The sequence below is a fragment of the Astyanax mexicanus genome, chromosome 1, assembly GCF_023375975.1.
Source record: "Astyanax mexicanus isolate ESR-SI-001 chromosome 1, AstMex3_surface, whole genome shotgun sequence".
NCBI classification, from domain to species: domain Eukaryota; kingdom Metazoa; phylum Chordata; class Actinopteri; order Characiformes; family Acestrorhamphidae; genus Astyanax; species Astyanax mexicanus.
This window is the reverse complement of record NC_064408.1, coordinates 11,449,358-11,471,540: the sequence shown is the minus strand read 5'-3', so window position 1 is coordinate 11,471,540 and position 22,183 is coordinate 11,449,358. Positions and strand designations below refer to the sequence as shown.

Genomic DNA, 22,183 nt, shown 5'->3' with positions numbered 1-22,183 from the left:
GCTCTTGTATCTGGTAAGCTGCCTTATTGCCAAATACGAGGTTTAGTGGACCAATTAGAGTTGCCAAAGGCTGCACTGTGGTGATATGCTAAATTTTTAAAGATGTGTGCATCAAGTGTAGGGTAATGCATAGTGAACTACATAGGATATAAGCATAGGCATAGTAGCGTATGCATTAAGGTATGCGGTACATTTGACAAAGAAGCATAAAATGACCTTGACAACACTGATTATCTTCATCTACAGCGGCTTCTGTCAAGGGATGGGATCTACATACTAGTGTTGGGTGATTGTGGCCTAAAAAAATTATCTTCGTTTTTTTTCTCACAAAAAAATCTAATTTGCGATTGTAATCGATTTCTTACCCCTATTAAAAACCAAACTACAGATGCTAAAGAAATAGTTTAAAACTAGGTTAACCGCTACAAAAAACAATGATATAAATACATATTTTAGATTAAAAAGAAAAAATGTCTAAGTAAACTTGCGATTACTCCCTTTTGAAAATTGCATTAAACTGTAAATCAAATTAACTGAATTAATCGTGAAAATCGCCATCACTACTACATACAGTACGGTCCAAAGTTTGGACACACTTTCTTATTCAATGTTTTTTTTTCCTTTTTGTCTTTTTTTTAACAAAATACTGAAATCATCCAGACTATGAAGGAACACATAATTAATCAAGTAGTAACTTCAAAGCTTCAAACAAACCAAATACTCTGTGAAGAAGCTTTTAGAAGCTCTTATCTGAGGTTAAGCTGTTTTTTAAACTTGTGGTTTCTGAGGCTGGTAACTCTAAAGAACTTATCCTGTACAACAGAGGAAACTCTTGCGCTTCCTTTCTAGGGCAGTCCTGATGAGAGTTAGTTCCATCATCAAGTCTTGGATGGTTTTTGTGACTTAACTTGAGGATACTTCTTTCAGAGTTCGTCAAATGTTTTGGACTGACTGACCTTAATTTCTTAAATGTCTTTATAAAATTATTCTTTATTTCTTATAATTTCTTTCTATTTATTTATTTGATTATTTCTTCTCACAATATGAATTTGAACATTTCTCAAATATTCACTATTCACTGTATACCTGTAACTCTACCTCTTCATTACTTTACAACTGATGCTCTCAAACACTTTTTTAAGAGACAAGAAATTCAAGTAATTAACTCTTGATGAGTTCAGCACAGCTGTTAACTGAAAGCCTGAATTGCAGGTGACTCTACCTCATAAAGCTGACTGAGAAAATCCAGCAGAGATGTGCAAAACTGTATTTATCTAAGATAGAGAGGATACTTTGAAGAATCTAAAATATTATAAAACATATTCTTTTTGGTTTGACTAATTAAGTCCATGTTTTGTTTTATAGTTTGAATGACTTTAGCATAGACTGTGTATAGCTGGACAGAGCATCGTCTCTCAAAAGTGAAGCCACCACAGGTCAGGCGCCCCCTGCTGTTCGGCTGCAGAAAGCTGTGTAACTTCACCCATCCCCATAGGTTTCAATGGCAAAACAGACAACTCTCAATCACGTTTTTTTCTAATATACTGTAATTCTACCTCCTTTATTTAAATGCAGCAGCTAGTGTAACCTCTGCTTATATTGTCATTTTTTTATATCCCCACAGAATTCGTTTTTAGAAGGTTATTCAGCTCTATTCAAAAAATGTGTGGTTATGGTAAAAGGGCTGGTTATGGGGGGACCCATAACAGACCGTCAGCTCCGCTCCGCCCCGCTCTGCAGCCTGTGACCGCGAGGCATCCCTCAGGGGCGGGGTTATTTAAATGAGTAGGCTGTCTCTCCACAGTCTTTCTCCCTCCTCTGGACTCTACTGCACAGAATCGGGTTTCAGGATCGCCAACATGGCGGAAGATTTTGGCTTCATTTTCATTGAATGAATGGGAACGATGACACAACGTCCATCTTTTTTACAGTCTCTGGACTGAGTATCAATCTACAAGGCAGAAACTTCTATTTGGTACTGTATTAGGCAGCAAGTGAACAGTCAGATGTTGAAGATGAGGCATTGAAAGCAGGAAAATGGTTCTGGGTTAGCCCTTGTGGGGTTTTCCGTGTATGCAGTGGTCAATACCTTCCAAAAATGCTCCAAGAAAGCACAGCTGATGAAATAGTGACATTAAAGGTTCAACGATGAGATCCATGTAGGGTCCACCTCACAATTTACCAAAATTAAAGGATCTGCTCCTAACGTTAAGAAACCCTTAGAGGTTTTGCCTCAAGGACGTTCATGCCTCGACTGTAAAGATTTACAATGTGTGGTGATGACACAAAGAGTCTCCTCATTATTAGGAAGGTGGTGTTAATAATATGGCTGATCAATGTACTGTAGTTTCAAGTCCATTCTTCATAAAGTAAAACGGTAGCTCTGAAAGCTGAAAAGTGTGCATTCTACGCCTCATTTATCTGCAGAGGAAGACGAAGGGCCTCGTTCATGTACACACAGCGCTGCTGCTAAAACAGCACAGTGCTTTAAAATCCTCGCCACATTATAATTTAAAAGCTTCCCACATTTAACATACCGAACATTGCTCACGGACGGGAGGAAAAAGGAAAAAAATAGGAAATTCTTGGCTCGGGAGAGCGAGCTGGGTTACTGAATGTTTCTTCCTGGAAGAGACAGAAGTTCCTTCAAATGGTTTGGATGGGGAGAGAAAAAATAAGAGTTTAAAAAAAGAGATAATTTATCTTGTTTTCTTGTGACAACCTCTTGGCAGGGAGTGAGTTTCCCGTGCCGTCTGGCGATTGCATTAGCCCGGCGCTTCTCTTGACCCGCGGCCTCCAGCTCCCCCCCCCCATCCCCAGAGCTAGATTCGGCCCCCGACTTCCAGTCTATAAATCAGACAGAATTTATTTCCCCACCCAGAATCGATTTATAATTAAACACAGAGGAAAGGAGGGAGAGGGGTGTGAAAACTCAGGCTGCTAATGGTGTATGCCATCCGTCTTTTTTGCATGCGTGTTAATGGTGGACACTTTATTAGAAACAGGTCAACCTTGCGTGTGTTTTTAGTAGTCCTGCACAATAAAACAAGTCAAAGTCAAGTTAACTTAACTCGTTAACTCAACCTTTAGAGTTTAGTGAAAATGTGTCACATTTATATGCAAACACTTCACTAGAAAGGAACCAGTATCATGCCCCATGACCCTAGCTATATCCTATGACAGGGGTCGGCAATTGGTGGCCAGCGGGCCAAATTTGCTCAGCAAGCATGAAACATCTGGCCTGTGACTATAATGAACGATAATTTAAAAATAAAATAAATAAAAAGCTTCTCTGGTGAGCTTTTGTTTACAATCCTCCCCAGTCTCTGTCGCGCTTGCCGTGACTTTAGTTTCCGCCCGTTCTCAGACTCCCTATCTCCTTATAAGGCAGTTTTTCCCGGCTGTGTTCCAAATCACTAGCTGGGGCAGTGGTAGTGTATTGAACTGCGACCCTGATGACAGGAAGAGCGGTGTATTTATTTATTTTTCCTTTCTTCTTGGGTTTAGCTGCTTTGAGATAAACTGTTCTGCAATTGGGTTCAATAACCCTCTGGGCTGGAGAGCTACTAGTCTGTAGCACTGTAGCACGTCCTATTACACTTAATTTTCCAAAATATATATATATTTTTGTATGGCCCTCCACGTAATGGTTGAAAAAACATCAGGCCCGCGGCCAAACGTAATTGCCGACCCCTGTCCTATGGAATCTAAAGAATATTGCACTAATCTGTGGAGTGGAGTAAATCCACCTGCAAATGCCCACAACAATATGCTGTTACTCACCAAATAAATGTGCTACATTTATTTGGACATCGCTACGACAACTGTTTTTTTTTTTTTCATGCTATTTCAGATTTTTTTTTTTTCATTTTTGGATTCTGTGTATTTTAGTGTCCATTTTGTGTTTATACTTTTATTCCCCAATTCCAAGATTCCGACTACGTTCTCCACATTGTGGAAACCATAGAGTCCTACCCTGCTCATACTGGTCCCCTACACACATACACAACCATGCTAACATCAAACGATACAGTGTTAGAAAACACAGTATCACAATACCTTAATATGCAGTGCTTCCACTACATACACTTAAAAATAATGCAGAGCAACTCACAAATATTATGGAACATCACAAGACTGCAATTACAAAAACTCTGCAGAGGGCTTTTAATTCAAAACAGCACATGCAGAAGGAAGACAGTGAGAAGACAGAGAAATGTGGATCGTAACAGCTACCATAGTTGTGACAGTACTACAAACCACAGAAAGACCACAGAAAGCCAGAATACATAGTAAGCTCAGACAACATTACTATCCTAGCTCTGTACAGCTTCTATCATTTAGCTGGAAAGCAGCCAGTGTGTGAAGTTGAAGTGAACTTAGTAAACCCATACTAAGCATAATAAGATGCTGAATGCTCTGTGTGAATTTGAATCTGCTGTTTTATTGGTCCTGGTTAGCAATGAATATACCAGGGCTGCTCTGCCACCAGTGCCACACTGCCACAGTGGCTTCCAGCCAAAACATGTTTCAAATATATTGGCCTGTCTCTGCTGCTATAAACATGACTGATATTACAATATCTTCTTACACCTCTACACTCACAGAATATCTGCTCAACAGTATTGATCCAAGATTTGATTTTAGTTTTAAAAGTCATTGTGTTTATGATCGGGAGATCGCTGGTTCGAATCCCGGTCATGCAGCTTGCCATCAGCTGCCTAGCAAAATTGGGAGAAAATGGGAAAAAAAATAGAAAAAAAAAAAAAAGTTAGTGTTTTCCCAGCAGACTGTTGTTCTAAACAGCTGCGTGCCCAGCTCCAGACAGAGAGAGAGAAAAAAAGAAAGAGAGAGAAAAAGGAACAGAGAGAGAAGGAGAGATATAGTATAGTCCACTGCCATTAATAATTCAAATAGTGTGAAAGACAATGTATGAGAGAGTGTGCGAGAGAAAGTGAGAGAGAGAGTGTGCGCGAGAGTAGTGGGGGTTGTCTTAGTTGTGTGCTATGGGCAGTAGAGCGAGCTCAGATGTGCACAGATCACAAAGGATTTCCCAGAGTGCACTGCATGGCAGGGGCTGTCAAATCAGCTGAGGTGCTGACAGAGAGAGAGAGAGACGGAGAGAGAGAAAAAACACAGAGAGAGAGAGAGAAAGACAGGCAGAGAGACATGTGACTTGAGATAAAAGCAGCACCTACTGTCTCACCATATGTGTGCATGCGTGTGTGTATATGCAGTGTGAATGCGCGTGTTTGTGCGCAGTGTGTGTGTGTGTGTGTGTGTGTCATGGCATGGCAGTGGTTGTGCCCTAAGGCTGACCAGGACAGAGTGGATGCAGTGTGCACTCATCCTGCTACTGATCCGCTCTGCAACCTCCTCTGAACCAGCCCTGAGCCTGAATGACCCAGGCTGGATTTACACACACACACACACACACACACACACACACACACACACACACACACACACACACACACACACACACACACACACACACAGTCAGTAGTTGCTTAGGTCATGCTACGCAAACCCAACAGCTGGACATCTCTGAGACCATTCCGCTGCAGGTTGCGTGCATGTGTGTGTGTTTATGTGTGTGTGTGTGTGTGTTTATTTGTGTGTGTATGTGTGTTTGTGTGTGTGTGTGTGTGTGTGTGTGCATGTGTGTGTCAGTGTAGGTCAGCAGCATATGGTCAGCATGTATGAGCTGTCAAACCGCAGCCAAACCAACAAACAAAAAAAAACATGTACTCGGGGCACTGAGTGGTCCAGCGGGCTAAGTGATGCCACTATGATTAGGAGATCGCTGGTTTGAATCCTGTTCATGTAGCGTGCCATCAGCTAGCGGAGCCCCGAGAGAGCACAATCAGCCTTGCTCTCTCTGGGTGGGTAGATGGCACTCTCTTCCCTCATCACTCCTTGGGTGATGTCGATCAGCACAAGGCATCTGTGAGCTGATGTATCAGAACCGAGTCGCTGCGCTTTCCTCCGGTTGCTGTGATGCTACTCAGCAAAGTAAAAAAAAAAGGGGTGGAGTCTGAATTCACATGTATCAGGGGTAGTCTTTACCCTCCTGGTTTTGGGGGAGCTATATTTGCTATGCAAGCTATACAAACAGCTACTTTAAGTTGCACCCACTGCTGACACAGATGTGCAAATGCACACAAGCATACAACACTGCCAATAGAATAGAACTCCCTGAAACAGATCAATATTAACCTTTTGGCACCATGTCTGATGCCAGGCATACATCTGGAACGGCATCATTTTGAAGCCTGTAAACAACCTATTGAAATCGTTACTATCCAGCATAAAGTACAGCCTCCATTAGGGGTGGGCGATATGGCTCTAAAATAATATCACGATATTTCAGGGTATTTTTTAAATAACGATATACTTGGCGATTTAGAAAAACTAAAATAATTCATTCATTTCAGGAATATAGTATAACAGAATAATCATAATGTGGCAAAATAAATAATATAGCATAAAATAATATAATGCAGCAAATAATATTGCAGAATATTTAGTGCATGCATATAAACTGCAAACTAAAACAATTATACAATAAATACACCTAAAGCTTCACAGTAAATAATAGACTAGAACATCCCTATTATCACGATATGGATTTTTAATATCATGATATTTCTGTGTCACGATATGTTGTATACCATATAATATTGCCCACCCCTAGCCTCCATACTGGGGGGTTAGATTATTACATTTGTTACAAGTAAGGCTTCCCACTGAAACAATGGTTTGTCTCCACACCTGTATCAGGCATATAACATAGCTTTTGCTCCTCTTTTATGCAGTACCAACCTCTAATCTTCAAGGTAGGCTTTACAATACATGTTGGGAGATTGTTGTGAGGATTTGATGGCATTTACACATGCACAAGAGCATTAGTAAGACCAAGTAATGTTCAGCTCATCCCAAAGGTATTAGAAGGTGTTTCATACCCCTCTAGCCAACACTTGGTATTGGATTTGGTGGATTCGGGCTCATGTACGAGTGCTCTAAAGCATCTTGTTTTATTGAAAGTGATTTTCTATTGAGATTATACAAGCTGTACACAAGCACACTAATTAGAAAGTGTGTCCAGATACTTTTGGCCCATATATTGTACACAAACACACTTTCAACACACCAAACAGGCAAACACACCACAGTGACCTAGATTGGAGTAGTATGTGAAGTGCTTTGTGTGATGCCAAAAAGCTTGCCCAGAGTCCTCAGCAATCTGGGCCTTGGCAGACAAGTATGGGAGAGATAAAGAGCTTGTGTGTGTGTGTCTATGTGTGTGTGTGTGTGGTAAGAGAAGAGGAGGGACTAGGGGAAAGGGAAGTGATTGTAAAGATTAAGGCGTGAGCTCATGGGTATGAACTGAAAACAGTGAGGGTGAGGGAGAGAGAGAGAGAGAGAGAGAGAGAGAGAGAGAGAGAGAAGGATGAGAGACATGGATAAAGTGATAGCATACAGAAGAAGAGAATTACAGCAGAGAGAAACTGAGGGAAGAACCAGGTATACAGACAGACAGACAAAAAAATATATAGAAAAATGAAAGACAAAGATATAAAGAAAGTGTGCAAGAGAGTGCAAAAGTGTGAGAGTCGAAGTGCAAGAGAGTGTGAGCCTGTGAGTGTGCAAGAGTGTGAGAGTCAGAGTGTTCATAAGTTCCTATTCATAGTCTTTCACATTGCTTTTGGATAACTTTCTGCCACTCCTGATGCAATATTTCAAGCAGTTCAGCTTGGTTTGATTGCTTGGGATCATCCAATTTGGCAAAATCAAAGAAACCTATCATTTTTAAGTGGTCTCTAATGTTTTTCTAGAGCTGTATATACACTTCACTTTTCTTCACCTAATGCAGTCTGTGCACACTGTATAGGGTGTATTTAGAATCACAGTTATTGAAGCATTGGTCTGTTATTGCATGACTGGCTAAATACTGTGAGAGAGGGGGAGAGAGAGAGAGAGAGAGAGAGAGAGAGAGAGTGTGTGAGTATGTGAGAGAGTCAAAGTACAAGAGAGAGTCTGAGTGTGTGAGAGTCAAGAGTGCGAGAAAGAGAGCACAAGAGTGTGTAGGTGTTTGAGACTGAAAGAGTCAGCAAGAGAGAGTGTGAGTGAGTCAAAGTGCAAGAGAGTGTATGATTGTGAAAGAGTGTGAGAGGCAGAGTGCGAGAGAGTGTAAGTTTGTGAGAATGAGAGAGTCAAAGTGCAGGAGAGCAAGAGAGAGTGTGAGTGTGCAAGAGTGTGAAAGTCAGAGTGCAAAGGAGGGCAAGAGAGTGTGAGCGTGTAAGAGTCAAAGTGCAAGAGATTGCGAGAGGACAAGGCTTTAACGAACAGTAATTATTCAAAACAGAGTGCATGAGAGAGTGAGAGCACAAAAAAAGAGTGAGAGTGCATGACAGTGAAAGAGAGAGCCTGATAGTGCGTAAGAGTACAAGACTTCAAGAAAGAGTATACAAGTGTGTGAGAGTCCAGGAGAGTGTGAGTGTGTGTGAAAGAGCAAGAGAGTGTGAGAGAGTGTGTGAGTGCGTGAGAGTACACGATGGGTCAAGAGAGTGCATGAGAGTGTAGAAAGAGATGGGTGAAAGAGCGCGAGAGAGGGAGAAGGAGAGTCAGCAGTCAGACTAAACAAGATCTGATCAAAGTTCATCTGCTCAATTTGTCAACATCTGATAAAACAGATGGTACAGCTGTGTGTGTGTGTTTGTTTGTGTGTGAGAGAATGAGGAAGAGAAAAAGAAGGAAAAAAAAAAGAGAAAAAAGGAAGAGATAGAGCGGAAACAGAAAGAGCGAGAGAGACACACAATCATCTTTAAAGAAATAGTTGCACCCAGAAGGAAGGGACTGGTTACAATGCTATTTGGAAGGAAGACTAAATAAAGGAATAATAAATAATTTATAATTTGGACTGTCAAAGTGTCTTAATGAGAATAAAATGTGATATGGAATTGAACAAAATTGTATGTTACACTAGGGGGGTGTCATATTGTATCGTACGCAATATTATCGCCAACATTTTTGAATATCGTGAATGATATTATACCCTGAAATATTGTGCCATATCGCCCATCCCTAATTATCACATCAGGGTACTACTTTGTTGCTGCAATAATAACATTTTATTTAAATTTTTTGCAGTAGTGTATCCTTAAAAAAAAATTATTTGATCATATCGCTAAGAGTTTCGTTATCGTGAAAATATATTGAAATATCGTGATATTATTTTAGGGCCATATCACCCACCCCTACCCAACACCATGACAATAGGCTAGCATATATATGGTAGTCTTGCTAGGGTGTTATCTGATTTAGGGTGTTACACACACACACAGATGCGTCTTCACGTGTGCTAACAACAGTTCAGTTTTCCATTCAGAAGTCCCCAGATGGCACTCTGAGTGAACACAGTGCTGTGAGGAGCCAGGTTATCCCCTCTGCAGTTGACCTTTTGTCGTTGCTGTGTTTGAGCACACCGAGGGCTGTGTCTGGAGGAAGCTGTGCTCCATTTAGGGCCTGGTGTGTATTACACTGGGGCCATGATTCCCCTGAGGTTACTTACACTGCTGTTGTTGGATTTGGGTGGGCCTTGGCTGGCAGCAGAACAGCCCCATGACAGTGCACATTTGGTTAGGAACGAGGAGCATGCAGAACAGGTGGCTTAAATTCTACAGACTGGGGGCGAGACCCTATCCAGGTCAAACCCAGATCTCAGGCACACCAGCTACAATTACTGACACACCTACTGATAGGAAATGCATTTTTATTTATTCCCACTAACCATATTAAACATACATGCAAAAGGCCATGGGCAGGCCGGTCACAATACGTTTTTGTGGACAATATATCGATATTAATTACATTTTAAGAGCATAATGATAATAGAACAGCATAACAAAGCAAATATACTCTTTTTAAGACAAGAAGAAATCAGCTATTCTCTGATTTCGCTATTTATAGGTATATGTCTGAGTAAAATGAACATTGTTGATTTATTCTATAAACTATGGACAACATTTCTCCCAAATTCCAAATAAAAATATTGTTGTCATTTAGAAAATGCATTGCAGAAAATGAGAAATGGCTGAAATAACAAAAAAGATGCAGAGCTTTCAGACCTCAAATAACGCAAAGAAAACAAGTTCATATTCATAAGTTCCTATTCATAGCATCTTGGCATGTTCTCCTCCACCAATCTTACACACTGCTTTTATAAAACTTTATGCCACTCCTGATGCAAAAAATCAAGCCGTTCAGTTTGGTTTGATTGCTTGTGATCAAACATCTACCTCTTGATTACATTACAGAGGTTTTCAATTTGGTAAAATTAAAGAAACAGCTGTATATACTTCACTTTTCTTCACCTTCTGCAGTCTGTGCACACTGTGTGTATGGAGCCAAATATATTAAAGCCCTGGTCTGTTATTGCATGAATGGCTAAATACTGTTCAATACTGTTATATATGTGAACAAACATACAAATAAACACAATACGCAATACATATCACCATTATGAAATATAATTGGGACGATGTCAATTTATTGTACAAAAAAGTTGTTCATGTATTATCATGACAGGCATAGTGATGGAATAGTGTTGACCCTCAGGAGATGGGTGGCTTGGGAAAGCCCACATTTTTATAAGTGCTTAAACACTGGCCAGAGTACTCATGGCAAGGTGATGTGGACTATCAGAGTTAGAGCAAAGTCAAATTGTGGGTTGCCATGAGACCTTAGCATGTCAGTTTGTTTATTTGTTGATATTTGTGATATTTTGTTAAAAATGTGGACTTTCGGGGCGCCGAGTGGTCCAGCGGTCTAAAGCGCTGCCACTATGAGCGGGAGGTCGCATGTTTGAACCCCCACTCATGCAGCTTTACCATCAAGCTGTCGGCGCTCAGAGGGAGCAAAATTGGCCCTGCTTCCTGCGGTTGGGTAGATGGCACTCTCTCCCCACATCACTCCTAGGGTGATGTCCACAGCACAGGGCGTCTGTGAGCTGATGTACCGGAACTGAGCCACTGCGCTTTCCTTCAAGCGCGCTGTGATGCTGCTCGGCAATGATGCACTGAAAAGAAGCGATGGCTGGCTTCACATGTATCAGAGGAAGTGTGTGTTAGTCTTCACCCTCCTGGTGTGTTGGGGCATCACTAGTGATGGGGAGTCCTAATGTGTGAGTTGGGTAATTGGCCGTGTAAATTGGGGAGAAAAGGGGAAAAATTAGAAATAAAATTATAAAAATTAAAGTGGACATTCAAGTAGCAAAACTGGCTAAAATTATCATCCCTTGAAAGAATATCTGAGGTCAGCTTCTGTGTGATGCCTTTTAGCAAATTAAGAGGCAAGAAAAAGGAAAAGCCAAAGTGACCCTTCAGGACACAGTGGTTAGGAGCGGTGCATGTAGCGGGAGCTCAGAGTAAATGTCGGAGCCATCCCACACAGGGAGGGGTCAAGAAGATCACGGCATAGCTTTTCCCGTTTTTACCACAAATTCTTTGGAAATGGTTAAAGCAGTTGTTCTCGAAGGGCCGAGTCAACGGTTCTCCACGTATGACTGATACTTGTGCACTTAATGGAGTGTTAGGTTTGCCAGCGAATTTGGAAGAGACAGCACAGGAGATTATAATCACGACTGCAAGACTTGAGCGCACACACACACAGCTGTTTTATATAAATGCTACCATAGCACATTGCTTGGCAGGATGTCAGGTGATATTCTTAGAACATCTGACTCTGATCAGTAAGAGATCCAGTGCAAATAGAGACATCTCTTGACTGACTTATTGCTGCGGATTCATGGACGGAGGCTCGTGGATGATACAAAGAGAGCATGGTTTCTTATGTGCCATTTATGTGTAAACAAAACAACGTTAATTTGGTGGTTCACAGTTATCTAAACAAATTCTAAGCCATCCAGCATGGAAATATAACTGCAAGGCCATTTCCCGTTATAGTCTCAGTCTAAACCACAGCCAAGGGCTCCTATTGCCTTTGGCTGCATGGGGGGTAAGGAGGGTTGTGTCCACTCATCTGGCCTAGTGGATTTATTTGCCCTGTGGTGGTCTGGATTGAGTAAGAAGAAAAGATTACATACTACATAGCTAGGGCACCCAGGCAGCGGGCGGCAATAGCTGGGGCACCCAGGAAGCAGTTGGGGGTTGGGTTGGGTTGTCTTGCTTGCGGGCAAACCAGCCATGTCCTTTTGGTTCAGGGGTTTGAACCAGCAAATTTCAGGTCCTGAGGCAGCTTCTCTAACCTTCAGGCAATGGCTGCACCCCAGCAAGACTATTAGAAACATTTTGGGGTTGGGTCATCTTGGTTGAGGGCAAATCAGCCATGCCCTTTTGGTTCAGGGATTTGAATCAGCAAACTTCCAGTCAAAAGGTACCTCCACTAACCTTCAGGCAATGGCTGCACCCAAGTACAACAACTTAGGAAACATTTTGGGGTTAAGTTTAGTTGGGTTGTCTTTCTTGGGGGTAAACTTCAGTTTGTGTCCTATATGTTCAGTGTCTCGAACCTGCAACCTTCCAGTCACAAGGTACCTCCATTAACATTCAGGCAGTGGCTGCACCCCAGTAACAGTGCAGGAAACAATTTGGGGTTGGTTTGTCTTGGTTGAGGGCAAATCAGCCATACCCTTATGGTTCAGGTTTCAACCAGCAAACTTTGAGTCACCAGACAGATACACTAACCTTCAGGCAATGGCTGCACCCCAGCAAGACTATAAGAAACATTTTGGGGTTGCGTGTAGTGGGTTGTCTTTCTTGGGGGTACGCTTTAATTGTGTCATATATGTTCAAGGTCTCGGACCAGCAACCTTCCAGAGACGAGGTAGCTTTACTAACATTCAGGCAATGGCTGCACCCCAGCAACAGTGCAGGGAACAGTTTGAGTTTGGGTCGCTTATCTTGAAGGCAAATCAGCTATGTCCTTTTGGTTCAGGGGCTCAAACCAGCAACCTTCCAGTCACAAGGTAGCTTCACTAACATTCAGGCAATGACTTCTTGAGGGCAAATCAACCATTTTGGGCATATCAACCATGTCCTTTTGATTCAGTGGCTTAGACCAGCAACCTTCCAGTCATAAGGCAGCTTCTCTAACCTTCAGACAACAGCTGCACCCCAGCATCACTGCAGGGAACAGTTTGAGGTTGGGTTGGGTTGTCTTGCTTGGAGGCACTCTTCAGTCTGTCCTGTTTGTTCAGGGTCTCGGACTAGCCACCTTCCAGTCACAACACAGCTTCACTAACATGTAGGCCATAGTTGCATCCCAGCAAAACAGTAGGGAAGAGTTAGGGCTGGGTTCATCTTGCCTGGGGACAGTTTAATCGTGTTCGGAGTTCAGAAGCTCGAACTGGCAAGGCCACTTCCCTAACATTGAGATTGCTGCTGCACCCCAGAATCTCTCGGATTCAATCCACACAAAGCATCTTCAAGAGTTTGTAATGGTGAACACAATGACTTCAGTTGTTTCAACTGCACACTCTGCATAAATTTCAAATATCACATTTCCCCTAAAATGGGATGTTCTGGTCTAAAAAATACACGTGAACCCAGGGGCAAGCATAAGTTGGTGGTGCTCTTCCACTGCATGGGACCTAAACTACTCAAATCTACTTTTTTGGTACCTAGTATTTGGTTCATTTGTGCCATTTGTATGTCTGCAAAAGTTGTAAATACAAAAAGGATCTATACAAATTTACAAACCCTCATATCAATGCTCCAAAATCTAGTTGAAAACTAGGGGTGGGAATCGTTTACTATCTCACGATTCGATTCGATTCCGATTTTGGGGGCCACGATTCGATTCAAAATCGATTTTTGATTCAAAACGATTTGAATTATAAAAATTTCTGCTTCTGGCTTATGAATCTTATTGAAAAAAAAACCCTCCATAATATACACTGGTCCTGGAGCAGGTAATGTGTTACAAAAACAATAAAATGTGCAGGAATGTGGGTCCTCAGTGACAGAGGAATCACTGGGATATCACAATGACGTTAATGAACAATAAATAAATAATAAATAACACTGCTTTATTACCAGGCTACTAGCGGTGGTGTGTAGGTGACGCTGCTGGGCTGATGTGATGATAGCAGTGGAGCGCTAAAGTTCAGGAGCAGCTGCTGATTAACTAGTTAATTTAAGGTCGTTGTATTTCTTCAGAAAGGGGGCAGGAGGTGGAGAAATTAATTCATATGGTCCATTCCTTAATTCCTCTGTGATGAGGAGCTGAAATTAGCTCTGGTTAGCTTATTGTATTTTTCCGTTCCGCCTTAAATGCTGCAGCCCGCTGCCACCTGTAGCGTTATTTAAGGTGGAACTGGAAAGTTAGCTAGTTAGCTAGCTAACAGTTACTGAAACTAACTACTAGCGATCTTTTTTATGCTTGTTATGAAGCATTCTGCCATAAAACATTGAAACTACACGTTAATCTAATGTAATATAGTGCTTGTTCTGCCATCTTACCGGTGATTCTCAAACACCTACGCTCTGTGTGTGTCTGGAAGATCTCCGTTTGAAAGGACAAGCGCTATCCCCAGGGTTGCCAGGTCCAACAAAAATACCCAGCCCAAAATCAGTCTAAAACCCGCCCCTCAGAATCGATTTTGGGACATTTTAAATCGATTCTGAATCGTAGTAAATGAAAATCAAGATTCTTATGTGAATCGATTTTTTGGCACACCTCTATTGAAAACCTTCACTGGATAGTAGATCCATACCTGACCTCACTTATGCTTTCATATAAAGAATGCAATGAAATCAAATCTCTTTGTGATATTCCAACACTTGATTTAGATCCTTCCCAGAACTACAAAGACTGTTAATGCAGCGAACGGTGAACACAAAATGAACCAATTATATTCATATCATTATCCATTATTTCAGACGGAACGTGATGTTGAGCAGGTGTTCACAATGTTCCACAATTTACTGGAAAACCTTAAAATAATTCAAATAATAAAGGCTGTTACTGCAGAAAAAGGAGGACAAAGTCCTTTTAAATTGCCTTTCCTTTGGAAAGAACACTGGATGAGCAGGTGTCCAGAAACCTTTGGCAACAGTGCATTTCCTCCTTTTCTACTTGGAAGTGAAGTTCTCAGCTTGGTTCTATGAGGAGAAAATGAATATAACAGAGATGTTTCATGACATATCCACCGAAGAGAACCTATGGGGACCAACAGTGCATCCGAATCCCCTAAAAATCAGCACTCCTTCTCTGCAAAGTATGATTGCACACAACCCCTGGCCTTCGTTATGGAACCTGTCCTATTTATTTAAAGCCAGGTCTGGTGATGTGGATCTCCGTTTAAGCTTTTCAACATCCGCAACATGGCCAGAGCATGACATCACCTCTGTTCCCATCTGTCTGCACGAAAGAGGACTCGTCTGCTGATTCCTGCCCAAGACTTTTAGCCCAAGCGAGCCAGAAGGGGGTCAAGATTGAATTGTGACTGGCCTGTATTCTGAAGGTCGGCGAGACTCTAGGGTATAATTTCTGCTTCTCTGAGGTTACAGTGAAAGAGGAAAGACAAATGATGATTCAGGGAAAACCTCACAGTGCCAGCCAATGCGGCATGTAGGAGACGGAAAACTGAGAATTAGGGACACGAAAACACTGTGCAGATATGGACACAAACTCCTTGTGAGGAAAAACACATGATTCGTCAGCAAATCATGGAGCAGTCAGTTGGCAAAATAGTGATTCTTCAACACTACTCTACACTTCACTTTGTTCATGGCATGTTATGGTGCTCCTAAAGGCTGGTCAATATTTCTGTGTCGGGTCAATGGGTTGTATGTATGGCAAAGCCTCCACTGTGCACATTTATACTTCCACGTTTGTGTTTTTGCATCACTCTGCAGTTTAAATTGGGTAGATGGGAATATCTGGGCAGGAACAAGAGGCTCTTACACAGCTGCATCTGTCTGCATTGTGCAATTGTAATTGTAGCTACATTTTTGGGGACATACATTATACGCATACCCTACTGAGTATGTTTGATTCAGAAGTATAAACTGGCCTTAATGCCTAGTTTTATAAAGCCTATGACCTTTACAAATAATGTACTGTTAGGAGTCTTGCCCAAGGACTGTTATTGGTGTAGCACAGCATAGGTCACCCAGACCGGGAATTGAACCCCAATTTACCACATGATGCAATTGCTCATTGGCAGGTACTAGTATTGTTACCCACTGCACAACACTAACCACAATTCTTGCTCAATACATGAAACTTGCTGATGTATTTACTGCACACCGGAAAAGGACCAAGCAGTTGCAGTGATACTTTTAAGGTTATAAATTTATAGCAGGATGGCAATCTTTTTTGAAGCTAATAAAGGCATAGCGGTATTAGCATCCTTAGATCACCGACATCTAAACCACACGCTGCATCCACAAAGTCGCCAGAATTGTGAATGACCCCACCCATCCCTCACACGGACTCTTCACTCTGATGTCGTCTGGCAGAAGATACAAGAGCATCCGAGCCTCGGACTAGACTCTGCAACAGCTTCATCCACCAGGCAGTCAGACTCCTCAACACACAGAGCCTCCACCACCAGACATTGCAACAACTTTTTCCACCAGGCAGTCAGACTCCTCAACACACAGAGACAGAGTTAAACCCCTCAACCACCCCCCACAACCCAACACACTTGCAAAGAACTGAACTAAACCCTTCCACCACTCCTCACACACACAAAGACTGCACTGAACTCAACCATCACTCACCCACACAGAGACTGAAATGTCTCTAAAAAAATAACAACAAACTCTCTACCTCTGCTGTGATCCTGTATTTTCTATTTGTTACAGTATGTAACACATCTCTGCACCTTATCCTCACCATTCACATTTCATTGTACTGTATCGGTACTGCACTGTCCTGTCTGTTAAATTGTCTTGTCTGTTGTATTTACTGTATTTTTTGTTACTGTAGTTATTGTTTCATGTTGCGCTTTCGTTACACTTTTGCACTTTATGTTGTCTATTATATTGTTGTTCCATTTTGCATCATTTAACCGTAACACAGTTGCACTGTGTACCTGTACTCAGATGTAATGACAATAAAAGGCTCTTGACTTGACTTGAGTTTAGATACGTGTAATATCGAATATTGGTGACCCAGATTTCCCACAACATCCCTAGTGCCTATAGTACCTTGTTTGCTTGTTATTATGCAACAATAATGTTTTCTCATTAATAGTAAAGTTTATTTTCTGTCTTTACCATGCTCTGGTTGTCCCCACAGGTGTAAATGGGGACATACAGTCCACTCTTATATATAGTGTATGTGTTGGAAAGCTTGTCTGAATTAAATTTAACACAGTTTTATTATTAATTAACTGCAGTTTGCATCAATTTACCAGGTTTTTAGCAAATGCAACCACCTGTTTGTTCCTTTTAAATCAGGGGTGTCCAAACTAGGCGAGGTATTTTAGAAATAGAATGAAGTTGGCCCGCTGTTAAGCAGGTTTTTATAATAAGAGATTCAAAGTTTAAACACTAGAGTCTAAAAGAGTCTAAAAGTTGTCGTAATTAAGGAGTTTAATATTAAGAGAAATCATGAAATGAAACATCACTTTGAAAAATCTTAGTTTACACAACACTGTCAAACATAGATAAAGCTAGTGAGTCAAGTAAATGGTGTGTACATAAAAATAATCAGGAAAATGTATTATTTAATGAGGTATATTTCATTATTTGTTTTATTACAGAGTCTGTGGCCCATGACTTTAAATATATTTCTCCTTCTGGCCCCCAACAAAAAAAGTTTGGACACCCCTGTCTTAAATAAAGCTCATTATTTGCAGAATAAATGAACTCTATAAAAAGAACCACTATAGGTTGTTAGTTAGGCCTAACACAGACTTTTAACAGCACACACTCTACAGATTACAGAACGATCTGTCTTCACATCCTGTTCGCACACATGCAAAAAAAGCAGAGCTGACTTTGGAAAGAACCAGAAACGGCTTTTAAAGACAGAGGGCATGTATTTAGCCAGGTCACGTTATTCCCGTTATAAAACCGTCTAAAACTAAAACAAATAGGCTGATTCTCAACGTGCACTCTGCTTGTTATGTCATCGGGCTGATCCAGAAACATTACTTCTACCCGGAGGCACTCTGTGGATCCAGGCCTCTGGCCGTTTATGGCTCCGGCGACAGAAAGGGCCCATACATCAGCCCAGTTGGACTAGGGCCCTGTTGCGGAGAGAATGGACAGGCTTGATTTGTAGCCTGACCACTGTTTGCTCTCTCGGTAGCCCGGGGAGAGGAGGAGGGGCCGCGGCCCAGCATGGCACGCCCTTAATGGCTGCGCTCACCGGGGCAGAGGCCTCAGGGGTGGGGCAGCGCTGGGCCGGGCTGTTTATTCTCAGTGCTCAGGAGGAACGCCCCCACCGGGGGCAGGTCTGTTTTTATTGTCTGTGCTGCTGGCTGATGGATGATGAAGCGCTTGATTGGCCTAATGGGACACTTTTGAGGCTGGATCCCAAGTGCTTATAGCAGATACAGCCATCACCCTTGGGATGTGAGAGCACTGGCACGATAAAATCGCCTCATCTGACTTTTATTCTTTTAATAACATTATACATCATGTGCAGCCACAATAATGTATTATCATGGGAAATGCCTGTCTACCTTTATTTATTTATTCATTTATTTATTTTTGCAATTTTTATCTGTATCATATTATCTTATCTGTATACGATGTATATCTGCTGCTACTGGATGTCCAAAATTTCCCTTTGGGATCAATAAAGTATCGATCTGTTTGTCTGTCTGTCTGTCTATCAAAGTTTGTAATATCACAATATTTCAATAAACAAAAAAGATATGAATGTATGTGATGACACCCAAAAACTAATTAATTGAAACATACCAAACATATAGTTTTTTTTTATGTATCCCTTTTACCACTGAACGATATATAGCTTCAATTTTACAAAAAAACACTTAAAATTTGTATTTAACTACAAATATTTAGTTAAACTTACCCTTTTTTAACAATACAGCACACAGACCAACAAAGACTATATGGCTTAAAACATAAGATTATTTTTTTTTTATTTTAGTGGCCATATATTTGATTAACCTCTTCTGAATATCAATGTATAACTTATTATAAACGATCCATGCTTTTTTTTAGTGCAGCAAAATATATAATATCTGTCCAGAACTCGAAACTACAAATCATAAGGAAATTTGTATTTGGATTAAAGCTGATGTCCGCAAGTTTGGAGATTTAGGGCCATCTCTGGTAAGAATCATTTTAAACTGGGAGGGTGTGATGTGGTCTCCTTTTAGAGCGGATGAATCTGATTCCAGGTTATGTTCAGAGAGAGAGAGAGAGAGAGAGAGAGAGAGAGAGAGAAACTTCACTCCTTCGTTTCTTTGTTTTAACTATAAGTGAATGAGCTACTGAGCTCTGAGTTTCCCCTTCTGAAGTCTCCAATGCTCCACCAGCCGCTCGTGTTCAGTAAAACCGAGCCAGATCCTCTTTTAGAGGCTGCACGTGTGACGTAAGTACGTAAAGACGTGTGACGTGGCCAGAAGAACTCCCGCGAAAAGTGTCCCGACACCCCAGTTTTTAGAATTAATATTTTAGGCTTAGCAGGGATGGTCGTTTTACCACACTGGTACCATTAAACACATTATTTTATCTCTTTTTCACTCAGAAATGCTTCTGCTTTTAGTTTAGAAACTAATTATTATGGGCTGCCACTTTAAATAAGATACAGCTACAAATCTTATAATCCCATTTATATTGTTACTACATCATTTTGCATTTCTGAACAGATGATGATGATGATGATGATGTTTTTCTTTTATAGTCTGTAAGGTGATTTTACTCCGCAACACTTTGCTGACTGCAGGTTATGTTGAAACCTACGAAGCAGCATATACTGTCCCGTACCAGTAAACCAGACTCAGTGGCCTTGACTGTGTGCTACTATAGAGTTCAGTAACCTGGCTGCTTATACACGCTCTGCAGTACTTACTTATTCTCCACAACAGTGACATGACTGGCTGGAATTCCCAAAACTGCACAGCTGGCGAGGAGCTCCTTTTTACGCTGGGCACCTTGGTTGTAGTAGTTTCCTAAATAAGAACAACAACACAGATGTATTTTTGAATTAAATCAGAATATGTAATAAACTGAATTGTAATAAACACTCACATAAAAAAAGTTGTTCTTTTGGCCAATGAAGTGTTGGGAGTCTTGCCCATGGACTCTTATTGGCATATCACAGTATAGTCACCTAGACTGGGATTTGAACCTCAGCATCCTACATGGTGTGGTAGCTCACCAGCAGGTGGTGTTATCCACACCAATTTTTATTATTTTTATTTTAGTAATTGTTGGGGGTTTCTAACTTTTTTTCTCACCAGAACATTTCCTTTCTATTTACATTACATTTCATCAATGTCCATATGTTTAAATGTTAAAGTGCTAAAAAATCATTTTCACTTTGGGTTTTTTCTTTGCTCATAACTTTACTTAATAACATTACAAAACCTTTTTTTTTTATCATTATAAGACTTTCAGAATTTTTCTTTTTCGTACATTTTCTCTTTTTTTTTGGGTCTTTTCTTAACGATTTTGTGGAACACTTTGACCTGCACACTTTTACTATATAAATACAATATTAAAAAGCTTCAGTGATGTATATTGTACTGATCTTGTGCTATAGCCAAAAGCTAACATTAACCATGATATGGCGTGTACTATTTAATGTGCAAATAAAGCTAGATGTTTCCTCATTGGATGTCTTATTAGATGATTATAACTATAATCAAATCAAACAAAATGTATATACAGTACCAGTCAAAAGTTTGGACACATCTTTTCTCAATCATTATAATAATTATGATTAATCTGTAGAAAATAATTTAAATAAAGAAATAGAGAAAAAGACTGAGTTGAGAAAGTTTCAATTTAAACTGTATAGTGTCCAGCACTGTGAGTAACATAGTGTGCAGTGGTGATGCTTGGTGGGGTACTAGTGCATCTCAAAAAGTTGAAATATCGTCAAAAAGTTACTTTATTTCAGTAATTCAGTTCAAAATGTGAAACTCATATTATATAGATGTATTACACAAAGAGTGACCTATTTTAAGCGTTTATTTCTTTTCTTTTCTTTTATTGTTAATGATCAGTGTCTCAGAAAATGAGTTCAGTAATCTATTGGCTAAAAGTTGTCAACAGCAGATGACATGTCTCTCCAAACCATCAGTGATTGGACTGTGTGTTCCTCTCCACTCTTCCTCCAGACTCTGCTCCCTTGATTTACAAATGAAATGTAAAATTTACTGATGATCAGTGATGGTTTGGAGAGACATGTCATCTGCTGGTGTTGATCCACTGTGTTTTATTATCAAGTATAAAGTCAGTGCAGTTTTGTTTTCCCACAAAATCTTACAGCACTTTATGCTTCCCTCTGCTGACAAATTTTATGGAGATGCGGATTTCATTTTCCAGCAGGACTTGGCACACTGCCCACGCTGCCAAAAGTACCAATTGGTCTTATATAATATACTTATTTTCTGAGAGACTGATTTGTGGGTTTCCATCATCTTAAATTAGATCACTCTGTGTGTAATACATCTATATAATATATGAGTTTTATATTTTGAACTGAATTTCTGAAAGTAACTTTTCAGTGCTTTTCTAACTTTTTGAGATGCACCTGTATGTTGTGGATGAGGTCCTGCAGCAGCTGCAGCAGCCGGAGTCAGAGACAGTGAGTGAGTTTACCTGAGGACAGGCACAGCAGCCGCACAGCCGCGCCGGACTGCACGAGCTGTAAAACCGCGGGGGCGAAAAACATGCACTCATCATCCGGATGCGCGGTGACGAGCAGCGCGCGGACCGAGCCGGAGCCCGCCCGCAGAGACCCGAGCCCCCGGCGCCGCCTCGCCCTGCGGTAAATAAAGATCAGGGAGATGCAGTAACTAAAACAGCACAGCGCCAAATACAGCACCACACACATCTCTACCATCACACTCAACCGCCCGGCCAGAAACACCCGCCCCACGCTCAAAGGTTCCGCCACTGTTCAGCTCTGCAGGGGCTGCGCTGCTGCTGCGAAACAGAAAGTAAAAACTAAAAAAAAGAAAAGAAAAAGAAAACGCGCCTGATGTTAATGTAAAAAAAAA

At 41.0% G+C, this 22,183-nt stretch overlaps 1 protein-coding gene across 1 annotated transcript in view; it reads right to left on the bottom strand.

Moving 5' to 3' along the window:
• Positions 1–22,038, bottom strand: part of pigl (phosphatidylinositol glycan anchor biosynthesis, class L) — a 58,200-nt gene extending 36,162 nt beyond the window's left edge. The window contains exons 1-2 of the mRNA XM_022665750.2: positions 21,783–22,038; positions 20,026–20,125 (exon numbers count right to left, since the gene is read on the bottom strand). Coding sequence (XP_022521471.2) covers positions 20,026–20,125; positions 21,783–22,026 — 344 coding nt within the window. The 5' untranslated portion in view covers positions 22,027–22,038. The remainder of the gene's footprint in view (positions 1–20,025; positions 20,126–21,782) is intronic.
• Between the last annotated feature and the right edge of the window lie 145 nt (positions 22,039–22,183).